This window comes from Ochotona princeps, chromosome X (genome assembly GCF_030435755.1).
Source record: "Ochotona princeps isolate mOchPri1 chromosome X, mOchPri1.hap1, whole genome shotgun sequence".
Classification (NCBI taxonomy): Eukaryota; Metazoa; Chordata; class Mammalia; order Lagomorpha; family Ochotonidae; genus Ochotona; species Ochotona princeps.
This window is the reverse complement of record NC_080865.1, coordinates 14,430,119-14,443,782: the sequence shown is the minus strand read 5'-3', so window position 1 is coordinate 14,443,782 and position 13,664 is coordinate 14,430,119. Positions and strand designations below refer to the sequence as shown.

Here is a 13,664-nt window from a genome sequence, read left to right as displayed (position 1 = left end):
GATCTTCCTCTGTCTCTCCTCTCTGTATATCTTTCTAATAAAAATAAATAAATCTTTTTTTTTTAATCCGTAAACAACAGAGAAACAAGGATGAAGGAACAGCACAAGAATTTCAGGGAAATATGGGGAACTATTAAGCATTCTGATGTATATAATGATACACACACACATTGCATCACTGTAAACTTAACACATGTATGGCACAAGCACACACCTAAGGAGCCCAGAAAATTTCCTGTAGGATGAATTCAGAGAAATCCAGACACTTTGTTGTCAAAAAAAGTAAGATAAAAATGATTCTCCATGTGCAAGGGAACTTGATAAATACTAATAGCTGGCTTCTACAGAATATTGGAGGTCAGTGGATAATAGAACAACACATTTATAGAGTTGGAGTCAGTGGGAGGACTGATCTAACAACCAAGACTTCTGCTTGTAGAGATCTGCCAAAACAAGACAGATAGACACCTCCAAGGTAATTAAAAGTTTATTACTATCAGATTGACCTCGCAAGAAATCTAAAAGGAGATAAATAGGCTACAGATGAAGTGACAGCAGTGACTGGATTCTGAATGAAGACAAAAGACCAGAACAGAACCAACCTCTAAGGTATAACAGACATCTGTAGAATTTTTCGTTCACCAGTTGTGGAAACTGCTAAAACTACATCATCATCTCAGTAGATCGGGAAATAGCATTCAAGAATGCTGTGCATTTTCATTATAAAAATGCTCAGCAGGCTAGAAATTGAAAGCTTTTTCATCTTGATCAAAGGTATTGGCAAAACAACAAAGAAAAAAAAAACCCTGGAATGTAATGATGAAAAAAAGGAATGAGAGAAACCACTTCTAATTTTTGTTGTTTTTTAAACATTCATTTATTTGTTTGAATAGCCAAGTGACGGGGAGATGGAGGTCTTTAATACACTGTTAAATCCACTCCTCAAATAGCTTTATTGGCCATTGTTGGACCTGTCTAAATCTACAAGCCTCGAGCTCCCATTTGGTTTCCCATGTGGGTGGCAGATGCCCAAGCACTCATCAGTCCATCTTCCACTGCTTTCCCCAGTGATTAACGGAGAAATGAATCTGAATTACAACAGTGACGATTTTAAGCAATGCTGGTATGGGGTGCCACCTTCAAACAGCAGGCTAGTCTCAACCACTTCTGTTTGAATGTTATACTCCAGATTCTAGTATGGGTTAATAGACAAGAAAAAGAACTAAAAGGCATCCACATTGGAAAGAATCAAACTAAATTTACTGTTAATAGCATCTTTATGTCCAGAAAATATGAGTTTACTGAAATGTTAAGTTGAGGTGTTTACAAGTAGCATCAAAAAGTATAAAATAGGGATAAACGGTCAGCACAGTGGTTATGATACTGCATGAGATGCCCAGATCCTCTATTGGTGTACCCTGGCTTGAGTCCTGGCTCCCCTTCTGATTTCAGCTTCCTGCTAATGTGCGCCTTAGGAGGCAGCAGTGATGACATAAGAAGTTAGGTCGCAGCTACCCACATGAAATACTGTGATTGAATTCCAGGCCCCTGGATTTGGTCTGAGCCAGCCTGGCTGTTGAAGGCATCTAGGGAGTAAATCAACCAATGGGATCCCAGCTCTTGTGCTGTATCCCTTCTCCCCCATTTATATCTTCCTCCTTTTCCTCTCCCTTACAATTATTTGGAAAAAAAAAAAAGTAAATAACATACTTGATTATAACTGTTAAACAGACAACATTGGAATTTGAATGTATCCCCCAAAGTTTGTGTGTTAGAAACTTAATCACCAGTGTGATTGTATTAGCAGTTGGGGTCTGAAGGAAGGTGCTTCGTTCATTATGGCTATGTTCTCATGGATGGATTAGTTATGTTAGGGATTATAATAAGTTCAGCCACCTCTTTTACTCCGTGTCTCCTTTCTGCCTTTCATGGAATGATGATACTGCAAGAATGTTCTCATCAGATGCAGGCCCCTCAAATTTGAATTTGCCTGCATCTAGAACTATAAGGAATAAGTCTGTGTTATTTATAAAATACCCAGTCTGGTTTTGTGTTATGGTAGCACAAATGGGCTTAAGGAGATAGTGCGCCCTCAGTGGCTTTGGAGATTCAGTACAGTTCTGTAAAAATCCTTGCTTGTGTTTTTCTTCTTCCTCCCCTGCAGGAATTCACAAATTTGATCCTAAAATTCATAGGCAAGGAACTCAAACTACTTATATCTAAAAATATTCTTTCAAATCAATAATTAAAATACTAAGCAGTGGGTGAAGGATCTGAGTAAAGGTTTTTCCAAAGATGGGTAATATGGCCAATAAGCACTTTGAGGAAAAAATGCTCTATATGAGTGGTTATTCAGGGAAGTGCAAATCAGAACCATAGTAAGATATACTAGTACATACTAGGATGGCATGACAGTGGTCTCATTGAGAATATGAGGGATCATAAAATTGTACAACCATCTTTATAAATAAGTGGTTTCTTAAGATGAGTTTACCATATGTCCCTTTCCTAGTTACATTTCCAAATGGAATGGAAATATGTGTGTATGAATATTCATCACAGTGTTAATGGGAAATAAGTAGGAATAATTAAAATGCCCATCACTTAATAAATAAACAAAATTTGATATAGCCATACAAAGAAAATACCAGTCAACAATCTATAAATACGTATGTTATGACATGTGAGCCTTGAGAATTTTATGCTAGGTAGATAAAAGCTTGGTTAGAAAAAAACATGTTGACTTTATTATCCTATTTGAAAAATCTCTAAGGGTTGAGTACGAAGGCAAACGAGGAAAGAGTTTGTCCAATATCTTAAGATTGTTTTTTAAATGTGCGTGAAAGATGGTTTTTAGTCTGCCATGATGCTACAGAACTAATGACTTTTCAACAATTCATTTGGTTGAAATCAGCATTGATACAGATATCCGTGTATATAATGCATGTTTTTTCTTGGTTTACAGACCATGAAGATTATGACCCACAAACTGTGAGGCTGGGAAGTAGATACAGTCATGTTCAAGAAGTCCAAGAACGGCTTAACTTCCTCAGGTTTGTTTTATGCAATTGCTGCTGTTTGGGACACCACAAGATACAGATTAAGGAGTGCACAGTTAATGGGCTGGATAGCTAAATCTTTTCCCCTTGCCACCATAAAGTTGCCTGATGTTTCCAATCACTGAAAACTTATAAAATTACTGCCTGAATTTTAATGTTCTTTTTTGTACTCTTTGATGAGAATACATTTTAAACATCTAGGTAGCCTTCAAGTTTTTGTGTTTGTTCATGCTAGAAATCATTACTCTGTTTGTTTGAAAGGCAGCACAGCAGAGAGGGAGAGACAGATATCCCATCTGATAGTTTACTCCCCAAATTTATGCAACAGCCAGGAGTGAGCCAGAAATCAGGAATTCCATCTAGGTGCCCTACATGGGTGGCAAAGGGTCCAAGTATTTGTGCCATCATCCACTACCTTGCTAGGGACGTTAGCAGGAAACTGGATCAAAAGTAGAGCAGCTGCAACTTGGACTGGCACTTTCATATGACAAAATTGTGTTTCATAGAAGTTTTATCAGATTGAGAATCCCTGAAAAAGTGAACTGATTTTTGACATGTGGTAGACTTAGGCTTATGGAATGAAAAAATTGGTCCTAAACTCATTTGTCCATGAATTTCTTTGTAGTAGTCTTGTATTTTTATATTTCATTTTCAAAATATTTAGTCTTATTTGAATGGCAGACTTACTGAAAGGAGAGACAGAGAAAGATCTTTTCATCTGCTGGTTCACTCCCCCAGATGGCTGCATGGCTGGAGCTGAGCGAATCCAAATCCAGTAACCTGAGCTTCTTCTGGGTCTCCTAAATGGGTGCAGGGGCCCAAGGACCTGACCCATTCTCCACTTCCTTCCCAGGCGGTAAGCAGGCAGCTGGATCAGAAGTGGAGCAGCTGGGACATAAAGTATTGCTTGCATGTGGAAGATTAGCCTTTTGAGCCACCATACCAGCCCCTGGTACCCTTGTATTTTAAACACAAGATTGTGAATGGAATTTTATTTTGCCTTGAAAAGACAATGGCTGTAGCAATAGTTAAGACTCTGGATCTCAGTTCTTTATCCTTAAAGATGGACAGGGTTAGGAAGAACTGTTTGCTAAAAGCCCTCTTCAATAATGCTTTGAAAGTACAAATAAAACCCTAGAATTGAGATGAGATGGAAAGAAAACCTGTCAACATTAAATGCTTGCGTTCTGCAACTGTTCGTGCAAGCCACTATTGTAATGCTAGCCAAGTATTCTGTATTACTCATAATGAAAAGAGGTGCTCTGTCACGTTTGGCAAGAGAGCATGGATGTAAATGCAGACTTTGAAGGAAGAGGCTAGCAATAGCAGAATTTAGTTACTGTCTGATGTTAGTTGACCAAGACATTAACCAAACTAAAAAGACTCTAGAGGACATCACTGGATAATGGTAGGCTCCTCTTAATTATTGACATAAAATTTTAAACAGTGGTCCCAACATGATGGCTAAATTGGCTAATCCTCCCCCCTGCCACTGAGGGCATCCTGTATGGGTGCAGGATCGTGTGCCAGCTGCTCCACCTCCCTTCAGACTCCCTGCTTGTGGCCTGGGAAAGCAGTCGAGGACAGCCCAAAGCCTTGGGACCTTGCACCCTTGTGGGATACCTGAAGGAAGCGCCTGGCTTCTGGCTTCAGATTGGCTCAGCTCTAGCTGCAACAGCTGTTTAGGGAGTAAACCAGCAGGTGGAGGATCTCTCTATCTCCATAAATCTGCCTTCCCAACAAAAAGAATGACATTAAAAAAAAAAAGTTTAAATCACATGTAGTTTTTTTGACTTTAGGGTAGGAAGATTTCTGACTGATAAATATTAACTTATCAGGCAGTATTAAGATTTAAACAATTTTGGGCCTGGTGCAGCAGCCCAGTCCTTGCCTTAATCACGAGCCGGGATCCCATAAGGGCACCAGTTCTAATCCCGGCAGCTCCACTTGCCATCCAGCTCCCTGCTTGTGGCCTGGGAAAGCAGTTGAGGATGGCCCAAAGCCTTGGGGCCCTACACCCGCGTGGGAGACCCAGAAGAGGCTCCAGACTCTGGCTTTGGATTGGCTCAGCTCCCACCGTTGTGGCCGCTTGGAGAGTGAATCATCGGATGGAAGATGTTGTTTCCTGTTTCTCCAAGTCACTGATTTTCCAATAAAATCTGATTTTCCAATAAAAATAAATAAATATTTTAAAAATACTGGCTGTTTCTAAGGAATGACTTTAGTTTTTAAAAAAATTAAGCAATTTTTAAATTTATAAATATCAGTTAATTTATCTGCGAAAATCACTTAATTGAATACTTCATTTTTCTTATGATGTAGTATGAGCAAGATGTAAAGTCTCTTAAATTCAAAACCCCTATTAGAAATACCTTGAATAAGGCAGGTTCCAGCTTCAAACTGTTCAGGGAATAAGTATTTTATTCATAATCACATAGCAGAGTTCTGGGTGCATAGTACCTAGTGTATGCTAATTGAATTAAATTTTTTGGTGGTGCCACAAGAAAGTTGAGAAATGGGTCTTTTTCAAAGAACTTATTTTTATCTGTGGTTAATATACAATTGTGAGTGTATTATGTACATTCAGATGACCTTTCTGCTTAAAAATTATATCAATCTAATTGTTTTGTTTTCCAAGATTTCTCTTGAAGGATGGGCAACTGTGGCTGTGTGCACCCCAGGCAAAACAGATCTGGAAATGTTTAGCTGAAAATGCAGTTTATCTTTGTGATCGTGAAGCCTGTTTTAAGTGGTATTCCAAATTGATGGGAGACGAACCAGACTTAGATCCTGATATTAATAAGGACTTCTTTGAAAGCAATGTGCTTCAGCTTGATCCTTCTCTGTTAACTGAAAATGGAATGAAATGTTTTGAGAGATTTTTCAAAGCTGTGAATTGTCGGGAAGGAAAACTTGTAGCAAAAAGGAGAGCCTATATGATGGATGACTTGGAGTTGATAGGATTAGATTACCTTTGGAGGGTAAGTAAAGTGCAAGAACTGTGTTAACTTTATGTCTGATTTGATGTTTTGCAAATATATAATCTGCTCTGCTAATTGTATTAGGAATTTGGAGGTAGCAATTGTTTGTTTCTATCTTGTTGTGTCATTGCCAGTGAGCTTTCCTTCTTTCCCTTATTCCTTACCTGCTGCTGCTGTTATTGTTAACTTAGCATCTGAGTGTTCAGATATGTTTAGAATTTAACCATAATAATCTCGTATATAACCGATAGAAGTTAATGGTCCCCTCTTATTCATTCAGTGTAGAACTGTTTCATCCCCTTCAGTGTTAACTTTGTTTACATTTAACACTAATGTAACAGAGGACAAAGACTATTTGTGATGGATTATGAATGTGAATTTGTTGGCGCCTTCTAAGGATATTTTTGAGTACTTGCATGAGTAAATATCATCTGTATGGCTAATATTTCCATCTTCTAAACAAAATGCTTTTTTGTAAATAGTAACCTTAAGGTATTTATAGTCAAATTTGAGTATTAAAACCAACTCAGATGATTTTCAGCTTTTCTTTTTAAACAGAAAACTCCTTTGTTACTTTGTGATGATCAAAATTTAAACAAACTGCAGAATAGAAACCCTTGTTGAAGACAGAATAGCTGTGTTTTTGTGCCCAGCCTTCCCGTACTTCTCACCCTTCTCCCCAAGCCTGTTATCAGTCTTGATAAGTGTTTAGACATAGTTCTAAAACTATTACTACAATTACATGAATGGTAAAGATTCATAAAAACTGAAGGTAAAAAAAAAACAGCCCTTTTATGCTAAGCCATTTGATGTAATATTATTTCCTCTCAGCTAATTTTACATTGTTTTTTAGAAGCTTCACAACTTGGTTATGAGTGCGTTAAATTATATTTGTCAAAGCTTATTTTATCCTTAGTAAAAGATATCTCATTCCTAAGTTGCTTTATCGTACAGATTTGGCATTTAGCATTTATTATTTTTGTTTCATTTAATTTTACTTAGAGCTTACCTTTACAAGCAGGGAGCTGGATGGGAAGTGGAGCTGCCGGGATTAGAACTGGCGCCCATATGGGATCCCGGCATGTTCAAGGCGAGGACTTAACCTGCTAGGCCACGCTGCCAGGCCCAGAGCTTACCTTTAAATAATTGAATAATGTGCTTAAAAATAACTGATGGTATGTTTTGAATTTAAATGCCAATCTTAAATATTCCTTGGGACTGAAATTGCTGCACAGCAAGTTGGGCTCCCACTTCCAACTTCCTACACAGCTCCCTACTAATTCCCTTGGGAAAGCAACAGGGTGCTTAGCACCAACTTGCCTAGACCCCTGCCGTGCATGTAGGAGACCTTGAAAAAGCTGCTGGGTCCCTGCTTTGGCCTATCCCATTCCTTGCCATTGAAGTTATTTGGGGAATGAACCAGTGGATAAAAGAGCTCTTTCTATAACTCTTTAAAATAAATCTTTAAAAAATGAATAGGGCCCAGCACGATAGCCTAGTGGATAAATCCTTGCCTTGCGTGTGCTGGGATCCCAAATGGGAACTGGTTTGTGTTCCTTTTGCTCTACTTCCCATCCAGCTCCCTGCCTGGATCCTAGGAAGGCAGTAAAGGGCAGCCCCCAAAGTCTTGGGACCCTGCGCCTATGAGGGAAACCTGGAAGAAGCTCCTTCCTCCTGGTGATGGATTGGCTTAGCTTGGGCTGTTGGGGCCACTTGGGGTAGTGAACAATCAGATGGAAGATCTTTCTCTCTGTAAAATCTGACTTTCCAATAAAAATAAATCTTTAAAAAAATAAAATTTCTTGACAAGAATTAACACATCAATCTTTTTGAACTTAGGTGGTTATTCAAAGTAATGATGATATTGCCAGCAGAGCTATCGATCTTCTTAAAGAGATATACACAAACCTTGGTCCAAGGCTACAGGTCAATCAGGTGAGACTTTGCATTGAAGCTTCTACTATTAGACTTCCGATAGAACTCTATTGCTTTTAAGAATTTTTGGTTTTAGCCCTGGATGAACTGTAAATTGTTTCAATTTCTACTAAAGTATATGTAGAATAGTCTATTTTTCTTGTACAAAATACAACATAGATTGATGGGGTTTATTTGAATTTAATTATTTATGTTAATGGTAAAACGACTCTACTGAACTTACATTCAGCTTACAACCAATTTTCAAGAGGATTTTTTAAATTACCTTAATATTGGTTTCTCTTTTAAAAACTGACTTGTCTTAATATCAACATTACCCTAAGTTGAGGACAGTCTTTAAATTAGCTTATTCCCATCTTTAATTGAATTAATGCTTTATGTTTACTTGTTCTGTTTTGTAACAACTTAAACAATCTTTTATTTGGCCCATTACTTGTAGGTGGTGATCCATGAGGACTTCATTCAGTCCTGTTTTGATCGCTTGAAAGCTTCCTATGACACTTTGTGTGTTTTGGATGGTGACAAAGATAGCATTAATTGTGCAAGACAGGAAGCTGTCCGAATGGTTCGAGTATTAACTGTTTTAAGAGAGTATATAAATGAATGTGACAGTGATTACCATGAAGAGAGAACAATTCTACCTATGTCAAGGTTTGTGAATAACTGATATATTAGTGTTTATTCTGAATTTAGTCTTTTCCTAGCCATTTTATAAAAATAAGAAATGTTGCATACAGATAAGGAGAGTAAGGAAAATGTTAGTGTCTTGCCCATTAAAACTTATCATTTGCTTTTTTTTTTTTTTAACATTTTATTTCTTTCACTTGAAAGAATTTCAGGGAGGGAGGGAGAAGAAATAGAAAGATCTTCTGTGTACTGGTTCACTCCCCACATAGGCCAGAGTGGCCAAAGCTAGCCAGCCCAAAGCTGGGAGCCAGGAGTGTCTTTCAGGGCTACCATTGTTGCTGAGGGATTCCAAGGCATTGGACCATCCTCCACTGCTTTTTTAGACTATTAGTAAGAAGCTGGATGGGAAATGAGGTAGACAGGACTTGTACCAGTGCCTAAGTACGCCCATATAGGATGCTGGCACCACATGGGGAGGCTTAAGCTAGTGTGACACCACACTTGACCCTACATCATTTGCATCCTACAGAATCTTTTTAGCAATTGAGCTTAGCCCACAGTCTACTTTTTGTTTGGTTTGGTTTTTTGGAAGGTATTTTCATTGAGTCCCGTTTCTTCTTTGCATTTCTTGTGGATTTTTGTTTTTCCCATTGATATTGTGTCCCATTAAATGCAGCAGCAATAGTTTGGAGTTGAAGTGTGTTTGTTTTGATGTCATTTATTTAAATTTTTAAGATAAAAGCATAGTAAGGCTAGAAAGTAATTTAAGAAGAAATCCTAAAAAGTTGCCTTGATTTTATATGATTCAGTAACATTTAGTGATATTTTTGTTTAGATACCACTTGTAATTTTAGTGATATTTGTAGTGTAGCTATCTTCATGAGTTTTTCTCTTAAGGACTCTTTGTTAACCAAAAAAATTATCTATAAAGTTGTTCCTGGAATCCAGTAATCCATTATTTACTAGCATTCATATCTAGAATGAATTTTCATATTAAGGATTTCTCAGTAAATGTGTGTTTTACTGTTGATGTTTTCAAACTGGATTTTATCTTTAACAGTAGTTTTAGTTGGAATGTGATAGTGCAAAAATAAAGTGTTATTCATGTCACTGTTTTAATTTTGTGTAGTTGGATACCTCATATGTTTAACTCGTTTAATAAACATGCTATGTGGAATTTTTCTCAGATTAATTTTCTTGGCAGCAAGATTTTTTAAGTCTGCTGAATATGATGATATCTTGCCTTTTTCCCTTCTTTTCCCCCAGGGCTTTCCGTGGTAAACACCTCTCTTTCATAGTTCGATTTCCAAACCAAGGCAGACAGGTTGATGACTTGGAGGTATGGTCTCATACAAATGATACAATTGGTTCAGTTCGACGATGTATTCTCAATCGTATTAAAGCCAATGTAGCACATACGAAAATCGAACTCTTTGTGGGCGGTGAGCTGATAGATCCTGGAGATGATAGAAAATTGATTGGACAATTAAACCTAAAAGATAAATCGGTAAGTATATATAGTTGCCTAGTTTTAGCAAAATCAAATCTGAGACTTTATTTAAGAAATGCTAGGTTGGGGCTCGGCAGCGTGGCCTAGTGGCTAAGGTCCTCGCCTTGATCCCATATGGCCGCTGGTTCTAATCCCGGCAGCTCCACTTCCTCTCTGTCTCTCCTCCTCTCAGTGTCTTACTTTGTAATAAAAATAAAATAAATCTTTAAAAAAAAAAAAAGAAATGCTAGGTCTAGTTTTATAGCACCCAGTTCAGCTGCTGCTTTAGATGTCTGTCTACAGTCCTGTTACTCACCTTCTGATTCATCTTACTGCTGGTGCACCTGAGATTGCAGTTGATGATAGCTCAAATACATATGGGAGCATGGATGGGATTATGGGCTCCTGGCTTCTGTCTGGTGCATCTCCATTGACTGCAGGCAACTGTTGAATAACCCAGAGGAAGGAATATCTGTCTGTCTCTCCCTCTTTCCCTTTCCTTTTCTCTTTACATTTCTTTTTTTAATGCGAATTTAGGATTCGTTATAATGCACTGTTTGGGGCATTTAGGTTATAACCCTAAATAGACATAATGACACCCAATAATAAAGGAAAAGATTTCTAAAACCATAACAAGTTGTTTTAAGAGATAGTTTTTTTTTTCAAGTGTATTTCTAAATGTGAAGCATGTTTTTTTAGATTTTTAGGTTGGTGTATCACTAAGTTCTTTGTTTCATGTTTTTTTCCCTAGTGTTTAATATTAACATAATATGTTATTTTCAGCTCATTACAGCCAAACTTACACAAATAAGTTCCAATATGCCTTCAAGCCCTGATAGCTCTTCTGATTCCTCAACTGGGTCTCCTGGAAACCATGGTAATCATTACAGTGATGGTCCCAATCCAGAAGTGGAAAGCTGTTTACCCGGAGTGGTGAGTAGAGAAAGTTTGGAACTACTGCATTTAGCGCATTTTATTAGTGTCTGAGAATAAAGAACTTATGTAGAATAGTTGTGTTTTTTTCTTCAGGAGCTTGCAATTTATGAGGCAAAGTATCAGTTAACCATCAGCTTCAGAATGGTTTCCTCGAATGTGACAAGAGTTGTGGTATAGCGATTTAAGCAGCCATTTGGAACACCATTATCTGGTGTAAAAATGCATAGGTTTGAGTACTTCCTGTGCTTCCAGTCCAGCTGGTTACTGTTGTGTATCTTGGGAGGCAACAGATTATGGCTCAAGTACTAGGGTTTTATGCAACCTACATGAAATTCAGATGCAGCTGGCTTGAGCTTTGTCCAGCCTCTGCTGTTGCAGCCTTTTGGAGAGGGAACCAACAGATGGAAGATCCCTCTAAAAGGTGAAACAAAATTTCTTTATAGATACAGTGTTGTTGTAAATGTAGAATTAAATCTGTTGTAGAGAATTATAAAAAATTATTTTAAAAATTATTTTAAAAATTATTTAAAAAATTACACTCTTGTATTTGTACTATAGAATATGTCCTTCCTGTAAAACTTTATGTGTAGAAATACCTGGAGTCTTTCTGAGATCATTTACACATTTTATAAGCAAGGAAACCCAAAGAGATCAATGATTAAAAAGGAATTGTTTTAATTGATGTGCTGTAAAGAGAGATCTTCACTACTGATTTGTTCCTTAAATGGCTGTAACAGCCAGGACTGTAGGTTGGAGCTTCATCCTGGTCTCCCACAATGGGTACAGGGTCCCAAATACTTCCACTGCTTTCTGGGCACATTCCCAGAGAACTGGGTTTGATGTGGAGTAGCTGGGACTAGAACCGGATGTAAGCATCTCACCAGTGGCTTAACTCAATGGACTGCAACACTGGCCCCTCTCCACAAGAATTTTAATAGCTAAAAGAACTAGCTACTCCAGTATCAAGAATGTGGCTCCTCAGATTGGATTAGGTAGTTAGTATTTTGCCTGGCAACATTTGTATGTCAAGCTGCATGTGTGACAGCTATAGTTTAATAGAACAATGAAAGAGCTGTCACAAATAGGTAGAGGTGATTCGGATGGCATATTATTCATCATGAAGGAAAGACAAGTCTCATAACTGTCCAATTTTTATCTTTTCTAAATAAAAGATACCATTTTTAAAAGAATGTGGGAAAGCAGATCATTTCAGAGAGTACAAATGGTATAAGCAGGGGCCAGCATCCAATGTGAGTACATATTTGGGTCCAGACTGTTCTAACTTCTGACCAAACTGCTTGCTGATGTGAATAAGAAAGAAGCGGATAGCTTTCTGAGTGCTTGAGCCCTAGCCCCAGACATGGGTCACCTAGATGGAGTTCCAGGCTCTTGGCTTTGACCTAACCCAACCTCATATATTGCAGCCATTGGAGGAGTGAATAGAGAATAAGCAAAATTATGAAGATTAACGAATAGAAACTTTTTGGAGCATTTTGTGTGTGAGTATAATTTTTAGGTAATTATTTTTTATTTTATATTCCAGATAATGTCACTACATCCCAGATACATCTCTTTCCTTTGGCAAGTTGCAGACTTAGGTAGCAGCCTAAATATGCCACCTCTGAGAGATGGAGCAAGAGTACTTATGAAGCTTATGCCACCGGGTAAGCATTTAAAATGTGATAAAGTACAAGCTGGACAAAAAAGGGATATATTTTCAAACTCTGTTTCCTAATGTATCATGCTTTGTGGCATAGACTGCAATAAGACTTAGCAAACTAAACCCCATACTTTGACACGTGGTATTTGTTGAAAAAATATATAAATTTTACAGTCCATAATTAAAGTTTATTAGTACATATCAATACTCAACTTGTTAATGTATTGTCACAACTTCTGTTGTCTTAAAATAACAGAACCTAGTAGTTGTGGTAGAGCCCATATGGTTTTTATGCCAATAATACTTAGATACTTACCCTGGAGTATAGTATGAGTCATTTTACACTTGTCTGTTTTATCGTAGTTAGTTCCACTTGTGCAGTTTTGGCAGGACTACCACACAAATGATACTGTTTTCATTGTGTCCTCTCTGGTGGTATGCAGTATCTGTTTTTCCTGTTATTGACGATTGTCATTGAATTTTTTGTCTCGTTACTTCATTGTAAGTTTTTTTTTTTCCTTTTGTAATTTAGGATTTTGTGTAAAGGTACTGGGAAATTGCCCAACTGTACTGTTCTTTACTAGATTTTTCATTTACTTGTCTGTGTCTGTGGTGGACTTTTGATTTCTTGTCACATTCAAAATGTTGTGATGTTGCTTTCATTTGTTTTGGTGTTGAAATTATCTAATCAACCAGCATGAGCTCCTTCAGGCAGTTATTTTCTTTATGTTCGTATGTTCCCTTTATTCTTTGAGAACTTCTTCAAGGTTCCAGGATAGTATCTTATATTTTCTAAAATGCCCTAGTCTTTGAATTGACCATTAGGAACTCTAATTCCTTGAACTGGAGAATGGTGTTTAAAAGATCTGGACACTGCCTGCTATTTGCTATTGATATATTGTTCCAAGGCGAAGTAGAAAGAACTATGGAATGTATGTGTGTTCTATGCTTACATTTATTATTATTTGCTCCCATGT

General features: G+C 37.5%; 1 protein-coding gene across 9 annotated transcripts in view; it reads left to right on the top strand.

The window, feature by feature from the left end:
• USP9X (ubiquitin specific peptidase 9 X-linked) overlaps positions 1 to 13,664 on the top strand; it is a 132,500-nt gene that overhangs the window by 69,408 nt on the left and 49,428 nt on the right. For all 9 annotated transcript variants that reach the window (XM_058658743.1, XM_058658744.1, XM_058658742.1 and 6 more), the window contains 7 exons: positions 2,966 to 3,053; positions 5,698 to 6,040; positions 7,880 to 7,975; positions 8,415 to 8,626; positions 9,869 to 10,109; positions 10,875 to 11,024; positions 12,571 to 12,691. In XM_058658743.1, coding sequence (XP_058514726.1) covers positions 2,966 to 3,053; positions 5,698 to 6,040; positions 7,880 to 7,975; positions 8,415 to 8,626; positions 9,869 to 10,109; positions 10,875 to 11,024; positions 12,571 to 12,691 — 1,251 coding nt within the window. The remainder of the gene's footprint in view (positions 1 to 2,965; positions 3,054 to 5,697; positions 6,041 to 7,879; positions 7,976 to 8,414; positions 8,627 to 9,868; positions 10,110 to 10,874; positions 11,025 to 12,570; positions 12,692 to 13,664) is intronic.